At 48.6% G+C, this 18,562-nt stretch overlaps 1 protein-coding gene across 1 annotated transcript in view; it reads left to right on the top strand.

The window, feature by feature from the left end:
* Positions 1-18,002, top strand: part of LOC124985227 (BEN domain-containing protein 5) — a 1,510,890-nt gene extending 1,492,888 nt beyond the window's left edge. Inside the window, exons 12-13 of the mRNA XM_047553797.1 lie at positions 11,145-11,241; positions 16,647-18,002. Of these exons, the coding sequence (XP_047409753.1) occupies positions 11,145-11,241; positions 16,647-16,767 (218 nt within the window). The 3' untranslated portion in view covers positions 16,768-18,002. The remainder of the gene's footprint in view (positions 1-11,144; positions 11,242-16,646) is intronic.
* Positions 18,003-18,562: the final 560 nt, after the last annotated feature.

Below are 18,562 nucleotides of genomic sequence, written 5' to 3' on the forward strand. Positions count from 1 at the left end.
GCATTTTGCTTGAAATGGAAAAAGGACATCCCAAAATGAGGATTAATGCAAGGAGGTGGCCAATATGAGATATTGTAATGGAGTTTCACTGTAGTAATGACATCCCTTGGTCAAAGCGTACAGGAAGCCCAATTCATCCTTGTTATCCATAAGGACAAATCGAAGCCCTGGAGTTGGGGACCTAACCAAAGTCACACAGCAGTTAGTGACAGCTGAGGCTCAAATACAGGTCTCTTGACTCCCATGATATTGCTTATTCCACAAGTGCACAAAAGGGCTGCAAATTCAGGCCTGACTAGGAGTGAAGACACAGGAAGGGGAGTGGGCTTCTTTTGAAGATCCAGGATCCCATCTCCTGCCCCTACTGCAAACCCTTTAGTGGGCCTCTTAAGTTCTGATTCCAGGACTCGATGCTTCCCAGACAAAGGCTGACCCCCAATTCTCAGTCACAGAATGGCCAGGCACCAGCTGGGTTTCAGAGTCACCCACTAGTGATCACATTGATTGACCTATTCTGACTTCTACAGCAGACTGGGGTCCCTGGACTCCTCAAGGCTTTCTAGTTGAGCTAATGCAGATGCCCTTAGGACAGGCTCTACTTCTCGTTCATGCCATTCCAAGTCTAGCTTGATCTCACTCTCCAGCATGGCCAGATTCTCACTAATCCCCCAAAAAGTCAGAAAATAAGAGAGGAATGGGTCGAGAAATGACAAGAGGGACAATTTCCTGGGAAGTGGTGATAAACTCAATGATCTCCACCCACAGACCTAGCACAGAGATTCTTAACACTTTGAAGGATGTTGAAACTTGCAGGACATTAGGAATATTCTCCCTAGCAAATGCACACGTACACATACAGTTTTGCCTATAATAGAGGGTTCAGGAAGCCGCCGGTGGCCCCAGGTAAGAACTCCTGACCTAGAGGCTTACAGAACATCAGAGCTGAAGGGTTTCAGCACATCAGCAAGGCAATCCCTCCTCCAACTACAGATTGGAAAACTGATCCAGAGACGCGCCTCACCCAAGGCCATGCAGCCTCCCAGGAACAGCTGAGGCCAAAGCCAGGACCATCAGGTTCCTGTGCTCATTATGCCCCTCCTCCCTCTCCCTCCCCTGCTGCTCCAAGATACTGCTGTGCAAATATTTACTTTAGTCTTTGGTCTTGTTTTCACTGAGCATCAGTTGAAGCTTCTAAAAATATATATGAGACAAGTAGGGGCTGAGCATCTCTCAGAGAAGCAGAACCCTCTCTCAGGCCAAGCAGCCTCAAAGTCCTAACAATTGCTGAACTGGGGCCCAGCTGGGCAGCCACCACCGATTTCAAGAGCCAATTTCCAGAGCTGTGGTCAATTGTCAGTGGGGAAATTGCTGGTGCTTGGAGTGGAAGAGGCGGGGGATCTGGAGGGAGAGGATCATGTCTCTGGAGTGAGAAGTGGATCTGAGATAGACAGATGGGTGAAAATACCTGTAATCTGAGCAAATAGGGAAGCGGGAGCTTCTCAGGGACTGAGGTGTGCTGGACATGGAGGGAAGCCACTCTTCCCTGCCAAAGTGATGTCAGGGGGCTTAGGTAGATAGCCATCCTCTGGGGTGAATGTAGCCTGTGGACATTCGAGTCCTTTTCCCCTCCCATCCACTGAGAGACCCCTTTTCCAGGTAAAGAAGCCAAGGCCTCTCCTAGTCAGTCCCTGCCCACCTTTCCTGCTTCCCCTCTGCACCTCCACTCTATAGAATCCCTGTGCACCCACCCCCTGAATGTTTTGGTTGTCACATGGTGTGGGTGCTGCTGATGAGTGAGAGAGGCCAAGGATGCTGCTAAACACGCTGCAATGGACGGAACAGCTCCATAGCGTAGAATCATACAGTCCAAAATGTCCGTATAGACTGTAAGCAGCTCAAGGCAGGACATCTGTGTTTTGTTCGTCCATAGAGCCGCCGTGCGTGATGTTTCTGCATGTATTGTGTGAACCAGCACACAGGTGTTTGTAAATGTCTGTAGAGTGAATCAATGAAAAACAAATAATTAATGAATAACACCAATCTGCCAGCCTGAAATCCAAAACTCCCCCAAGGTCCTTTCACCCAGAATCAGGCACGTCGTACCTGAGCTCAGATCTGGATCTGTGCTGGCTCAGCCAGTCTCTAGTCTGACTTTACTTCCAACTTCTCCGATCAACACCGGCCCTCATCACCTCCTTGGTCAGAAAAAAATTCCCCTGCTCCAGGGAAATTCATCTTCTGGGTAGAGCAGAGAGAGGATGAGAACTAGAGATCATCTGGTTCAACCTCCAGTCAATTTGTAGAAGAAGCAACTGAGGCACGCAGCTTGGAAGAGATCTTGGGGTCCTTTTCTGAACATCCAGAAAACACAGAATTTTTTAAATGATTTCTTCATCTCTTCTCCCCCATCTCTCTGTCCTTTTCTTTCTCGCTTCCTCCCCTTGGTGCTTTGTTTTGTTTTGCTGTTTCTTTCTCTGTGAATATGCCAACCATGTGCTCAATGTCTCCAGAGATACACTGAACTTGACGTACCCTTGTGCTTGAAGAGTTCACACTTTGTTGGAGATGACAGTTTCATAAATGATAATGATAATATAAGGAGCAACTGCACGCCAGAATTGTGCTGGGAGCTTTGGATGTATAACTTGTAGTTGACATAATAATCCTGTGAGCATTATCCATTTCAGAGTTGAAGAAACTGAGGCTTAGAGAAGGTAGCCTGCCCCAGGTCACACAGCAAATTGTGTAGGAGACAAGAATGAAAGCTGCTTCTAAACCCCACATTGTAAATAGATGCACAGCAGGATATAGTGTCTGGAGATAAGGCTTAGATCATTTTATGGAAGGCCATGAAGGCCAGATTTGAACATTTAGATCTTACCCTGTAGGTGACAGGGAATCAGTGTAAGGTTGAAGGTCAAGAAGTGACAAGATTAGCAATTGTGAGAATGTCATTCTCAGCAATAATGGAAGAAACTGAAGGCCAGAAGAGCAATTAGGAGACTGAAGCAATAGTTCAGATAAGAGATAAGGGCAGAACTTCACTCTTGACACCTTGAGCATCTTCATTCTTAGCTCTTGGCTAAGCAGATGAACTCACAGGGAGCATGGGGTAGGCTGAACAATGACATCCCAAGACATCCAGACTTAATCTCTGGGATCTATAAATTAGATGTTACCTTTTATATTTTTATTTTTATTTTTATTTTTTGGTACTGGGAGTTGAATCCAGGGACACTAAACACTGAACCACATCCCCAGCCCTTTTTAATATTTTATTTAGAGACAGGGTCTTGCTGAGTTGCTTAGGGCCTCACTGAGTTACTGAGGTTGCCTTTGAATTTGCAATCCTCCTGCCTCAGCCTCCCAAACCACGGGGATCACAGGTGGGTGGCACCATGCCCAGCAAATGTTACATTTTATATGAAAACAATGTCTTTGCAGATATTATTGTTAAGGGTCTTGAAGTGAGAGATTATCCTGGATTATGGGGGGGAGTGCTAAATGCCCCCTTATGCCAGGGAGGCAGATGGAGATGTGATAGACTCCACAGAGGGAGGAAGCTATGGCCCATGGAGGTAGAGACCCGAGTGCTGTGGTCACAGCTGAGGAATGCCAACAGCCACCACAAGTCATTGATTTCTCCCCTGAAACCTCTAGAGTGTAGCTCTGTTGACACCTTGATTTTGGCCCAGAGAAACTGATTTTCACCTTCTGGTCTCCAGAACTGTGAGAAAATTATTCTCTGTTGTTTTAAGCCATCCGATGCATGGTTGGCTTTTTACAGCAGCAACAGAAACTAATACAGAGCCTCACAGTTATCCCAGGTTCTGATTCATCCTTGGGTGATTGACACACCCTCTCCCCATTTGCAGGTAGGCAGCCCCTCTCTGGAGTAAGCCTCTCAGAAAGGCCCTGTCCTGTGGGGCTCCCTGCTCCCTTCCTGTCACCGCCCGAGCCTCTCTTCCCCTCTCCACCATCTGGGCCTCCTGGCTCTCCAGCAGTCACACTGCAGCTCTCCTCTGTACCACACCCCGCTCTGGCTTGTGTTTCTCTGCCTTTCCCCTCCTTTGTCCCTTTGTGTCCTGTTTTATCTTCTGCTTTCCTCCCTCCCTCCTTCTTCTGTCTCTCCCTCCCTCCTTTCCTCTTTCCCCCTATTGTCTTTATCTCTCTCACTCTCTCAGCTGGATTTTCTCCCTTTCTGTCATTTGCTCCCTATTTTCCTACCCCTCTCTGTCCCTCACTCTATTCCTCTCCAGTTTTCAAGCCTGAGTCTCTCTAGGCCCCTCTGATTATCTTTCTCCTTATCTTCCTGCTTTATCCTGATGAGTTTCTCTTTGTAGTTTCCTGTCTGACTGCATCTCTTTTGCTTTGGATCTCTTCCTCTACTTGTCTCTTTGGAGTACTCCCTCCTGTTACCTCTTCCTCTTTCTCTCTCTTTCTCTCTCTCTCTCTCTCTCTCTCTCTCTCTCTCTCACACACACACACACACACACACACACACACACACACAGTCCTCCAAACCTCAGGCTCAGGGCTGCCTGGGGACTTGCCTGGACTCACAGAGGACTCTGCAATTACATCTGCAGCCCCCACACCACACTTAAGAAAAGAATTCATCTGTTCAGTCATGCACCTGCCCGACACCATGGGAGGGTTGGTGAGGGAGGCAGAGACCAAAGATTTTTCCTGGTTGTGTTGTTCTTCTGCCTTTACCCAGAGGCTCCTAGACAGGTGCTTCTTACTATTCCAGCAATGCTGTCAGCCTCACCAAAGAAAAATCACTTTTCCTTGGCCATTCCCTCTGCAGAATTAATCTTTCCCCTATAATGATGATCATCTATTGCTTGCAGGGGTAGGAGTGTGAGCAGAGAAAGTTCTAGGTGGAGGTTTCCAAATAGGAAACAGATCAGAGTTAAGTTTTCCTATTTGGAGGCAGGACAATGGCCAGGAAAGACCATCATGAAGACTGAGACAGTCTGTGTTTCTCTTGGTTTCATCCCAGCTCTTAGGACAATCCTGGTGCACAGGAAGCACTGGATGAAAAGGAGAGTGGGGGGTGCAGGAGCCCAAGTCCTCCTTGTGCCGAGCGTGTGTCTAACCAGGCAGATGACTTGCACCGTCTCCTCTGCAGAATGGCACACAGAGCTGCCCCGGACACAAGCCCAGGGGAAGAAGGAAGGGAGATGCACACTGGGGAGTGGGGTGGTCCTCTGTGCCCTATGGGGCAGGACAGAGCTGCAGGCGGAAGTGTGGATAAAGCTGCAGACAGGTGGATCCATGAAGGAAGGAGCAGGTCAGGGAAGGGAGGCCACAGCCAAGAGGGAGAAGGCGTGCGAGACTCGTCCCCTCTGGGACTGCTCTAGGAAACTGCCCTGTGCCAAGAAGGAGGTGTTCCTCCAAGAAGGAGGAGTCCACCAGGGAGGACTCCTCCTGAGGTCAAGTTTTATCCCCAGTTTGGGTTTGGATCAGACTTCCCAAGAGCCTGAATCTGAAATGCCCAGTCAAGGCTGGTGTTTTAAATGACAAGGTTCAACTCGCCCTGCTGCTGTTCACCTCCTTGACCTCCTCCAAGTCCACTCAAGCCTGCCTTTCAATGAGGCCTCTCCTGACCACCCTACTTAACACTGCTATCTGCTTCCTGTCCCCAGAGCTCCCCATGCCCTGCTCTCTGTCTTTACTTCATAGACCCAACAATATAGAGGCACCGAACCATTGTCTTGGTTTGATTTTTAATCAGAGTGTATCTTGAGCTTTCCAAAGAACTTGATTACACTAGATGATCAATAAATATGTACTATGAAGGAATGATAGGTACAACCCACAGATGATCTCCTCCTTCTTCTTCTTTTGCCTAAATATTAACTGAGAATAATGGAGGCATGGGCAGGCCTCTCTGAAGAGAGGACATGTAACATGGGAGTGGACAGTCAAACCTGGCAATCAAAGCCTCACTAATCTAGTAGTGAGCTTCACCTTTACCTGTGCACTTCAGCTGCCTGGGTCCTCAGTCCTTCTCTGTCCTATTTCAGGTCACGGGCCCTGATCAAATTCAGGCCTGTGACTACACTTGTCTCTCTCTCTACTTAAGATCTGTCTTCATCCTTCAAATCTGTTGAATGCCCACCTCCACAAAGCCTTTCACAATTTCTCCATTTGGATTTCAATCTCTTGCTACACGTCCACAGAATTCTGTGTCTAGATTTATGATCACACTCAAGAGAGCAGACAGCGTGTTTTTAGAAGACACCAAGGTTCATGCATTTCCTCTGTCACTTTCAAGTCATGAGACTGTAGGTTAATTATGTAAACTCTCTGATTTTCAATTTTCTCATCTGTGAAATATGTGTGGCATCCTGCTTTGACCTTGAAGAGCTGTCCTGAGGATTGGTGACAGTAACTATGTAGCACTGAGTGAACTTTTCAAAAAATAGTAGTTGCTTTGGTGAAGGTGACAGTGCCCCAGCCTGCTTGGTAAGTGGGACACGTCAGTTTCTTCCTCTGGACTGTAAAGTGTATCTGTTTAATTCTTCTTTATCTAGCCCCAATCTCTGCCACTTTTTATAGCAATATACACACAACAGCTGTGGGAATGAATGCATGAGTGAATGAACAAAGGCAAATGGACAGTCCCTACCCAAACCCTTGTCACCTGTTGAAGAGCCCCATGAACTAAGACTGGGGCTATTTCAAAATGATCTGGGCAGAAGTCACCAGATCAGTCTGAGTTTCCAACAATCCCAGCTGAACCCTCTGGCTTTATTGCTCTGAGGCTCCTGATGCCACTGGCCCCTGGTGGCTGGCCATTCCCCACCATCTGTGAGAAATCGACTGATGACCTACATAAGACTGAGGATCACGAGCTTTTCAATTTACAGACTATCCTGAGATTTTTGTGGACAATGAAGAGTTGGGAGTGTTTAACCCCGATTTTTTCTCTCTTAATACTGCACTATATTTAAGAGTCCTTGCCAGGAGAATTACTGCCTCTCCTTGCCTGGATCTTAAATCCTTGTTCAGAGACAGCTTGTTTTAATTGAAAATGTTCGATCAATCTTTACCCTCCTTCCCACCTGTGTCCCATTCCTTGACTCAAATGGGGCCATTGTGGTAAACAACCCAAAGTGAGGCTTTAGAGTTTGAGGAACAGGTAAGAGGTGGGAGCAGGGAAGGGAAAGAGGGCCACCCCACTGTCTTTTAAACAGAACTTGTCAAAATCATCAACACCTTACAGTGGGACTTTTTAACAGCCCAACTCCTTTCCCTTCAGAAGTTGAAGAGGATTGAATGACACGGATTCCATCTGTGGTTGTTTCCAGACTGACGTGCAGTCTATGTTTGTGGAGAGCGATCAGGCGTCTCTCCCCATTCATTCCGTCAGCCAGCCTTGCGTTAGGTGCTCATCCTGACCACCCCTCATGGCAGGCACAAGTATTCGCATTTTATAAACAAGGAAACTGAGGCTTAGGGAGTTGGATTAGCTTATACAAGCTCCCATCGTATTCTAATTCTCTAGTTCTGTGTTAGAAGTCCTGCCCTAAACTTAATGGCAAAACAAAACAAAACAAAAACAGCTATTCTTTCACATTCTCTGTGGGTCAGAAATTCAGGAAGGGCTCATGGGGTGGTTGTAATATGGAGTCTGAGACAGTAAGAGCCAGACAATGGCTAGAGCAGGAGCAGCAGAGTGCTAGAGCAGCCGGAGGCTGACCAGGGACCTCTCCGCTCTCTCTTCATGTCATCTTGGGGCCTCAAGGCAACCAGACTGCTTGCCAGGAGGCACAGGACTCCAGCTCGAGAATTCCAGCAGGCAGGGTACAAGTCACCTTGCCTTTTCCGACCTTGTTTCAAAAGTCCCACAATGTTACTTCTCCCAATTCTGCCATTCATTTGATTAGAGTTACAAGTTCATGCAAATCCAAGGGGAAGGGATACAGACCATGCCTCTCAGTGGAGGGGGTGTCAAGGTCATACTAGATAATCACGTGTGAGAAAGGAGATGTTTTTGCAGATGTCTTTGGAAAATGCAATCTGCCCTGCACAGCATGTGGCGGAGCCAGGATGTGGATTAGACGTGTCTGCTCCCAAAACTTCTGTGACTTTTTAGCTCAGTCCACAGGGACCTCTGCTTTCCTCCATGCCCTGTGGCTCTTACTGTCAGCACGCACATCCACAACTTGGCCTCCTCCAGCTAGCCAGAGACTGGCTGAGCAGAGCAGCCAACTTATGTCCACAGGCCCTGGATGTGAGGCTGCCTTCAGGGTCTGCTGGACAGAGAGGCCGCACCCAGAGTCAGCTTGTGGACTTTTTAAAGAAGGGGACAGAGAAGGTCAGCCATATCCAGAGGAAGAAAGCAGGTGGCAGCCCCAGAGCACAGCAAGCCTGCGGTGCAACTCACTGACAAACAACTCGTCTGGTGTTTTTCCTTCTCCCACCGGGCGCTGACCTGGGATGACTCAGGCTGTGACAGAAAAGGTGCCTTCCTGTCAGGAAAGAGCCCAGGGCAGTGGATAACTTGCAGCTCTGGAGTCAAACGTGCCTGAATTGGGTCCTAGCTCCACCACCACCAGTTCTGTGGCCTTGGACAAGTTCTTTAGTGAAGGAAGATAAAATTACCACACTCACTGGACTTTTTCAAAGATGAACATGCTTGTGTAAGCAGAGGACCCGGCACGTGTCAGGCACACAGCAGGTGCTTCATAAATGCTCATCTTCATGTCCAACTGCAGCTGGGGACTCCATGAAGAAGGTGGTGAGAACTCACTTGGCTGTTTCTCGAGTGTGAGTCCATCTCTCGACCCTGGAGGGAGTGTGGCTGGGGAGCCCAGCCAGGCTCCCACCACACAGAAGGCAGGCCTGCAGCCACTGCCCCGACACCTGCATCGTTTCTTCCCACAGCACTTTGTCCTCTCCACAGTGATCTACCAGGACCCTTCCCACCCCTGCAGGTCCTGGCACAGTGCAGGCTTCCAAAAACACCGTGGATGCACAGGGGGCGCGGGCGGAAACCGTTTCAGCACTGTGCACACTTCCTGTTCTCTCCTAAAAAGGCCCTCTTCAGCTCCCTGCCTTCGTAGTCCAGCTGAGAATAGTCCTTCTCCAGGGACCCCCTAGGGCCAACCTCAGGTCCTGCTCCTCCATATATCACCATGTAGGCCCCCCACATGCTCCTGAGTCTCGTCACTCAGTAGCCTGAGGTCCCCAACCGTGGATTAGGCAAGGGAAACCGTGTGGGTTCCTGGAGGTACTCCTGGAGAGGCAGTTTGAGGAGGGCTCAGGTTCAAACCTCAGCTCCAGCACTTCTGAGACACCCAGCCTTTGGGGAAATCCCCCACCCTCTCTGACCGGTGGGAATAAGAACAGATCTACCTCATGCAGCTGTTGTGAGGATTAAGTGAATCAGTATACATAAGGCACTTAAAAGATTGTCCAGCACATATTAAACTTTATATGAATGTTTGCCATTATTTACACACTTAACCAATACATATTTCACACCTATTGCCAGGCAAGTGTGTGGATGATCAGGTAGGCCTGATGTGGTCTCTGCCATAGAGCTAGCAGGCCATATGGGGCTACTGAAAAGAGACAGCTAAGATACAGTGTGGTAAGTGGCCAGGTTGGTGAAGAACTGGGAGAGAGGCTGTGGGGACCCAGAAGCCACCCTACCCCAGCAGGGGCACCAAGGAAGACTTATCCAGGCAAAGGCTGACTGCACTGAGGTGTGGAGGCTGAGGAAGAGCCAGCCCTATCGTGCATGCCACAGGGACAGAGGTCCTGGAGAGGCATGGTGTGGGCAAAGGCCTGGAGGCGAAAGAAGTTCAGCACTGGGCCATGAGGGCAGGCGGCAGGTGGGAGGCAGGATGGGAGAGCACAAAGCCCAGAAAGTGACCAGAGACGCCCCCGTGGACAGCCTGATAAATCTTGTCAGAAATTTGGGCCTAAAGGCACCTGGGAGCTGCAGAAGGGTCTTACTCAGCTGAGTGGCATGGCAGGATCTCAGTTTAGAACTCCCACTGGCTACCCTGTATAAAATGTCCTGGAGCAGGGCAGTCTGCGGCAGGAGGCCCGCGAGGACAGAACGACCGAGATTCAGGGAAAAGACGACACCAGCCTTTTCCAGGGATGGAGAGAAGTGGACAAATTCAAGAGGCAGGAGGCCTCCGGGGGAAGGCTGGGGAAGGTGCGGCTGTGTGGGGCTGCGGGGCGAGGGCAGGAGTGGTTAAGGGTTCGGTGGTAAAGACCTGAGTCCCTCGCTAGGTAACGAGGTAAGTGATGGATGCTCCTGATGCAGTGTGCCCGGAACCATGGCAGTGTGGGAAGGGGCACCACTGGGTCCTAGGACTCCTCAGAGGGGAGGAGTATCCTAGAAGGCTCCACCAGATCTCAGAGAGAGATCACCAAACGGGAGAGTTGATGAGCACACACTCGGCAAAATCGCAGGCTGAAGAAAGAGCATGTATGAGAGCCCAGAGATGCGAGAGACGATGGACAGAGTAGATACTCTGCTGTCGAACAGACGGTGGATGTACTAAATCGTACGAGTGTGTTAACGGTCAACGTGAAATTGACCCTTTCCCCTTCCCTGGGGAGTTTGCATTTTAATAAATTGGTCATAAATCCTTATCCTTGCATTTTGAGGTGGAATGGGGACATTATTTAGAGTCAGAGGGTTAGATGACTAATGCCTGAAGGTCAGGCAAGCTCCGATCTAAATGCAGTAAAGGTCCTCTTGCCCTTGGGTCTTGCTTCTCTGGCTTCATTCATTCTGAGATGCTTGACGTCAGACCAGGGAAGCCCAGTGATTTCGAAAGGGCTGCTGTTCACCTCAAGGCTACGTGCCCGACTTTGGGGTAAGACTACCCAGACCCCGTCCTAGAGTCTTCCCTTCCCAGTTCTGTGATTGTGGGCAAATTACTTAAATTTTGTGCACTTCAGTTTCCTCATCTGTAAGATGAGATTAATAACAGTGATGCCCACTGAAGATCTGGCAAGGAAGGGAAAAGGCAGAACAGACCCAGAGCTTAGAGCGGTGAGCGAGTGGTGTTACTGCTTTCATTGCCGCTGTCATTTTTGTCACAAGTCCCCTTTTCACTCAGTCTCCATGTCTCTTCGAAGTCACTCCTTAACACACCTGCCTGCAGATATGAAGCTGGGGCGGAACGTGGCAAGAACGTTTCTGGATTATTACCGGCTGAACCCCCTGGTGGAGAAGGTGGCAGTTCCCATGCCCAGGCTGCGGTAAGTGGCGCAGACAAGCAGTTGGGCTGGGGTCCTGCTCGCTGGCTTCCCCCACCCTCTTCTGGCCCCGGTTTCCCATCTGTGCCACAGGAGAGCTGGCCCCAGCCCTGCCACAGAGCCCGTACTCGTCAGAAGAGCCTGTTTCTGAGCACAAATATCACCAAGCATCTCCTTCAGATTCCGGGTGGTAATTTCAGATTTCTATCCAGCCCCTGGTGGCCCAGGGCGAGGCCCTTGGCCTACCTGGTTGGTCTGCATGGTCCTCAGTGCAGTGAGTCATACAACCCTGAGCCCCAGGTCCCCGGACAGTCAGCATGACAACACACTCCAGTGTACCCTGTCTCAGACAGGGAGCGGGTGGTGACATTCCTGGGTCTGACACAGGAATCCACAGGGATGGATTGTGCTGCATCTGAGGTCCGTCCCTGCTCTAAGTTAGTCTGGGTGCCTCTGCTGTAAAGTGGACACAGTGGCACACTCTTCAGATTTGTGGGAAAGCACCCAGCACAGTGCCAGGCGTACATGTATCCTGTCAGTACACCATAGTCCCATTCACATAGACTTGGAGGTTTGGGACTCAAAAGGACACACCCTCAGAAGTCCCTCTTTAGGTCCTCTGGTGGGGCCAACTTGGAGGTCCAGTGAAGAAAGACAGCTGGAAAACCAGCCTCCATTTTGTCTTAGGGTGAAGCAAGAACCCTAAGCTCCGAGTGTTTCCATGCCCACTGATGGTGAGCTCAGTGAGCATTTGGGCAGTGACATCCAATGGCATCTAGAATGTGCTGACCCTGTCCCACCTCTGGGCCTTGTTTCCTACTCACCTAGTGGCCCAGCCTCTTGGAAGGACATGGTGATATTCAACTCCCTGCTCCTGCCACGGTGTTCTTTCCAATGACCTTGCCCATATACTTCGGTGCCTCAGGACATTAGCACTGACTTACCTTCCTCCCAACTGTCATTAATAAAAACAACTATGTTACTGTTACTTATTATATGAAGTACTTTATAGAAAGCATCTTATTTATCCCTTATAGACATTCTATTTCCAGTCTTACAGATGAGGAAATGGAGGCTCAAGAAGGGAAGAGAATTGCCAGGGGTCAAAGAGTTTTTAGCAGAGCCAGGGTTTGGTCCCGGTTTTTTGTGATTCCAGAAGCATCTAAACTCCATGTCAGGTGGAGGTTCATCAGTGTGGGTTCAAATCTCTCAGGCTAATCGGAGTTATGGAACTGTAGGCAAGTTTCTTTGCCTCATCAAGCTTTTTTCTATCTGTCTTCTAACTGGAGAACCTTTCAAGATGGTTTTGAAGATGATACAGAAGCTTAGTGCAATACCTGGCAGTCAATAGATGCTCAGAACCTTTTCATCTCCTCTAGTTTCTGTGTTGTGGTCCCAGCTCATGGTGACCTAGGACAAGTGCCCTGATTTATTTAGTTGGTCTTGGTGGTGTCTCAGGGCCCACCTTGAACCCCAGGTCCACATCCAGCCTGCATGATGGCATGCTCTGACGATACCCCGTCTCAGATTACTCACACATCATTTGAGGCCCCGTGCCCCCATCCTGGGGCATTAGAAACTCCTGCAGGAGAGTCACATCTGTTTCTTCTCTGTGCCCCTACAGTGCCTGCCCTGCCCTGAGCACACACTGTTACATTCACTCACTGTAGCACTCACCTAGGAAAGACAGCACGCTGTACCAGGCTCCTGGCAGGAGGAGGCCGCTGGCCTGAGTTGAGGATGATAGCAGCCTCTCCCCTGTCTTTGAAGGGCTCACCTCCAGGGAAAGTGCTCAGTTCATTCTTGGAAGTCATTCTTGATCGGTTAAAGACCTTAAAATTTTAAAGCTTTATAAAACTCACAAGAATAGGCCAAATCTCATTCACAAGTTAATTTGGGGATCATTTCTTTCAGGTCCTCTGTTGGCCTGAATCTAAATCACCTTGATCCTGAACCACCTTTTCTGGCACGTCTCTCTGTCTCCCACCAGTGACCCACTTTAGCAATCACCTCATCCTTCATGATACCCGTCAGGACCCTGAGGCCCAGGGAGCAGGAGCTGGTCAGGGTCATGGGGCCAGAGACAGGCCTGGAGCCCAGAGCCTCCCCGCAGCCCGTGTGTGTAGCAGGGGTCGGAAGGAGCTCTTGGAGATGCCGTTGGGGTCGGGGAGATGGAAGCTGGGTCAGAAGGATGCAGGGGCGCTCTCGGGGCTCTCACTTCAATTGCTCAGGGAACTGGCAACTCCTTGCCCTGAACTTTGGAATTCTGTTTAGAAAAAAGCTGGAGGGCTCTTTCCTCAGGAGTCCACGGCCTCAAGGACTTGAGGTGAATACAGCCACCTTCACATTAAGAGAGGAAAATTAACTCCCTTTCCTAACCCCACACCTCCTGCTTCAACAAACTATGAACACCACTTAGCTCTAAATTGGTTAGTAACCCTTTAAGAATGAATTCTCAGAAATACAAGGCTCTGAGCTCTAATTTGGGATTTGAATACTTCTTCCTTTTTTGTATTATTTTCCACCCAAGCATCAAATAGCTTAAGTGAAAGAGCAGTTCTGGCTTTAAAGGAAAATTACATGTTTTGACTCAAAATTAATCTTTGTTTTCTCCCATCTCTATGGATAATTACAAGATGTCACTTTCCACCCACACGCTGGCGGGAGCCGGTTGGCATCCTTGGTGCCGGGCTGCCCTTCAGAACAGGGCCCTGGGGAGGGGCAACAACGCCGGCACGGTTGCCGAGGCCCAGGGACATGGCATTGATGACCAAAGCTGAGACTCCACATTTATTCTGACCACAGTGACACTGTCAAAGAACCCCAAATGCCCCATGGTGAGGATAAAATTGGAAAAATGAAGAGACCAAGTTCGCTGCTGTGGTAGACACAGCCTAAGTGTTGAGGGTGGGCTGGTCTCTGAGGATGAAGTGGGCTTAGCCCAGGGGCTGACTAGGGGAAGCGGCTGCCTGCTGCAGGGCATGTCTGTGTGAAGAGGAACCAACTGCTACTCAACACACTGGAGTCGAGCATGTGCCAGACCCTGTGCTGAGTGCTGGAGGATTATAGCTAGCCCCACCTATCAGGAGGAAGAAGTCATGAGGATGTGCAAGTGTAACAATACTGAACAGAATACAGTAAGCACTTAACTATGTGTCAGACTATGCCCTCTCTCAAAAACCTTCCATGGCTCCCCATTACCTTCAGGCTAATATTCCAACTCCCCTTCCTGCTATTCAAGACCTGGGCCTACATTTGGAAAATTCATCCATGCCTCTTCCTCTGTGAGCACGTGCTTTCTACCATTTCATGCCATGTGCTTCAAACCTGAACAAGTCAGTTGTACTTATGCATCCGTGTTTTTGTTCATTCTTTTCCCTCTTCCTGGAATGTTCTCCTTTTCATCTTGGGCATGGTGAACTCCTACTTAGCTTTCCAAACTTAGTCTGAATGTCGCACTGCCTGCTTCCCTGTCCTCCTCTCCACCTGAGGCAGAGCTGCTTCCTCTGTGAGCTCCTGGCTGCACTCTGTACATGCCTCTAGCAGGGCACACCCTGTGGTACCATCCTGGCGTCTTTGCTTGTCTGCCTCTCCACTTGACAGGCCTCTCCTGGAGAAGCAGTGTTGTTCACTTCTGTGACCTTCGTGCATGGTATGGGGCTAGCATAGATCAACTCCAGAAGACACCCTGAATATAACTGAACATTCGCTCATAGAACTGAAGAAAACCCAGAAATCATCCCTTCAGTCTCCTTTACTAGAGAAGAGAAAAGTGAGATCCGAACAGATAATACTCTCTCACACAATCTGGCAAGTCTTCAGCATCTGATGGGCACATCCCAAGAGAGCTTCAGGGAGGAAGTGGAGTTTGAACTTGGTTTTGAAGGATGTGAAGAATTTAGATGGATGAAATAGAAGGGAAGAGAGAGTATTCTATGTTGGGGGCCAGGGTGTGAGAGGGCAAGAAGCGGGACCCAGTGAGAGGTCTGAACACGCCTCAGTTTCACTAGACAGCCTCGTCACGTTAGCAAGGCCTGTGGTGAGCCTAGCTTCAGGCAGTGGGGCTTCCCAGTTGAGGAGATGTTAGGGCAAGGTGTCCTTTTCTGTGCTGCCACCTACTCCAACTCAACCTGATTTTTGAGTCATCAGCATAGAAGGAAAATGGGTTCTAAGGACAGAGCATGACCAGGATGGACCATAAGAGACCGGTCCTTGGATCCTAATTAAAATTTAGCCCAAGACACTCCCCATATGTGGAATTTACCAATTTGTGTTAAACACTGATTATTATTTCTTGCAGTTACTTTGCATAGTCATCTCCTCCAGTGTCAATGTCAAGTCTCCTCCAGCATCTGTCAGACCACACCTTCCACCACGTGTTTGTAAATTATGTAGAGAAGGGCAGACTCTGGGTATGTCTGCTCACATGATCTCATTGAACCTCAGAACACCACTGCAAGACTGGAATATTTTATTCTCACTTTACAAATGGAGCTCAGAGAAGAACTTCAAGATCATGGCTCCACGTTACATAGGCAACGTGGGAATTTGGATCCCTTCTTCTGGGCTCAAAAGCCCATTTTCCCTCAGAAAGTGAATCTCAGTCCAACCACCAAATGAATATCCCATCAATTTATCTGTCAAAAACACAACAAACAAGGCACCATATCAGATAAAATGTAAAAAGGAATAAAGCTTGGTCCCTGCTCACCAGGAGCTCACTGACAGCAAAGCAGACAAATGAAAATACAGAACAATAGTGTCAAGTGCATGGCACTGGGTGCCGGACGCGGGTGCTGGGACACAGGGATGAACCAGACACCTCTGAGTTCCTCAAGATCCCCGAAGCATACCGGGAAGAGAGACATTATGAAATTTTATAATTAGGCTATGGGGAGGAATGAAAAAGCGGCTCTGAAGCCCTTGATGTTTTGTAAGGAGTGAGGTCCCCCCTCCTCCCAAGCCATAATTATTTTTTTCTAACAAGGGTCTGGGGGTTTTCTAAGTAAGGGACCCCAAGGCAGGCACCTTAACTATTGACCTGCTTCTAAGATTCCAAACTGTATCTTTTCTATGTGCCCATCCCCATCCCATCATGGAGTGGGTCAAATGAGTTGGAATCAGAGTAGAAAAGCAGAAGAGTTGAAGCTGTAGATCAGTTGACTTTTCTCCAGAAGCAGAACAACCCAGTGCATCCATCCGTCCATCCATCTAACAGGCCTTAGTTGGCCTAGTCTGCTCTGAACCAAGCTCTGAGATGGATGCTGGGTTCCCAGAGTAGGGATTGGCAAGGGCACCGCTCCTGAGAGGTCACAGTCCTGTGGGGAGATGGACATGCACAGAAACGATTGCATTACAGTGTATATATGTGCTGTCTTCTCTCTTTCTATTATCTTCCCCCTTTGCAGGAAAGAAAAGTCCCTTCCCTACAAGCACCCATTCCTGCGGGGCTCAGCCAGCAACTATCCCAGCGGCAAAGGGGACAAGAAGAGCCCAGTGAACCACAAAGACACTTCAAACCCTTTTTAAAGACTGGAGGCCCCAGAGGTTTTGTGGGGGCAGGAGCATGCATTTCCTGCTGGGGCCCTCTTCTCTGGTTTTCAAGACAAGGATTTATGGGATAATGCATAGGCTAGAGAAAGAGAAGGGAAAAAAGAGAGAAATTTCATCATTGATTTTCCCTTCTGCCAGTGGGAAATCGTTTGTGAGCCTTTAGCTCAAGGGTGAACAAAATAGGAGACTGGGACCAGACAAACACAGATGCTATTTCCCACAACACAGAGATCCTCACAGGATGAGGGAAAACCTATACATCCCTCTTAAGAGGTTTGACACATCTCAGGTCAGTTCTTTGGAAGCCCCTTTACCTTTTAAAGTCATGCAGTTACTATAGATGGCTCCCTTTTAAAATAGGTCACAGGAGTTTACAGCTTTAGAAATGTAGTGTCTGTATTTTCTGATCCAAAACAATAGCAACAACACAGGCAATCCAAAGGCAGATGTACTGTTGGGAACAATGGGACAGAATTTTCGAAATCATGGTGATCTTAGATATATGGTCACTGTCTCTCCAAGCTGCATGCTTTCTGATTCCCCTGAACCCCAGCATGCAACTTCACAAAACTGTTCTGTGAGCTCTTTCTCATCTCCTGTGTAGTTTAATTGAAACTTAAGCTCTGAAGACAAAAAATATTGGTCGTTCATTCCAAAAGACCGATCATGGTTAAGGTCTCCAAGTCCTAGAGACAGGGATCAAGCCCGACCCCTGGAGAGGTGGGCGCTGATAATCTGCACAAGGAAAGGGTAATTGCCTGATAAGGGAGATGCTGAAAACAAAAGCAATGCACCCCCAGGCAGGTAAGAATGATAAAATCAAACGACAGCAGCAGCAATTCCCAAGGTGGGACAAGCTAAATATTGTTCATTTTTCTAAAGAGTAAAGTGCCTTTGTATGATGAATGGGTCCAGGGGAGTCTGCTCCCTTCCTGGCTGTGGAAGCAGCAGGCTGAGTCACCATGACAGTCTGCTAATTAAAATGACCTCCCGGAAATGAGGATTAGGAGATAGGGAGAGGAAGGGAGGCTCCAGGGAGGTAGGGCCTTTAGCTCAAAGCATTCTTTCCATTTGTGTCAGAGATTTTTGGAGTTTGTTACAAAAATGGAGAGCAAATCTTGTTCTTCTTTCGCATGTTGGTTTTCAGAAATGATAGCAAAGAACCATATGTTCGTTGGCTATAAATGTTGTGTTGTATATACAACTTCTCCCCTGGGTTTTTTTTTGTGTGTGTGTGGCCTAGAGGAACATGAATAAAGTGGTTTGTGCAGCTTCTATTCCTCTGAGTGTCTTGGCACTTTTCCCTTTAGGTAAAATCCTCCTCAAACACCAGTCAGCCCACCCCAAATTGGAGTGACCCTCACTTCAAGGTCAGGGACTCTGTCATCAAGATAAGGAGAACAGTCAGACTTGAATGTCCAGCACTTCCTGTGTCAGAGTCCTGGGGCTTTTAATTGACTATCTCAAAGGTGTGGCAGTCTCTAGGAAATGATAGCATCAGTTTAGATAGCACAAACAGAGGCAGACTGCATAAAATGAGAGAGTTGATCGTAGAGATCCCTTTCCCTGCCCAGGCTCAACCTATGTCGTGACCACATACGGGTCCCCGATTTTATAAAACTACATTGATAATAGACCGTAGGCCACAGATAGCAGAGATGCTAGTAGCATGAGAGCAAAAACTTGGAGACAGGCACCTGTAAGTCCTAATTCTGAATCCAAACCCTGGTTTTATCTCTTCATATCTGTGTGACCTTAGGCAAGTTATTTA

The sequence above is a fragment of the Sciurus carolinensis genome, chromosome 1, assembly GCF_902686445.1.
Source record: "Sciurus carolinensis chromosome 1, mSciCar1.2, whole genome shotgun sequence".
Taxonomy (NCBI): domain Eukaryota; kingdom Metazoa; phylum Chordata; class Mammalia; order Rodentia; family Sciuridae; genus Sciurus; species Sciurus carolinensis.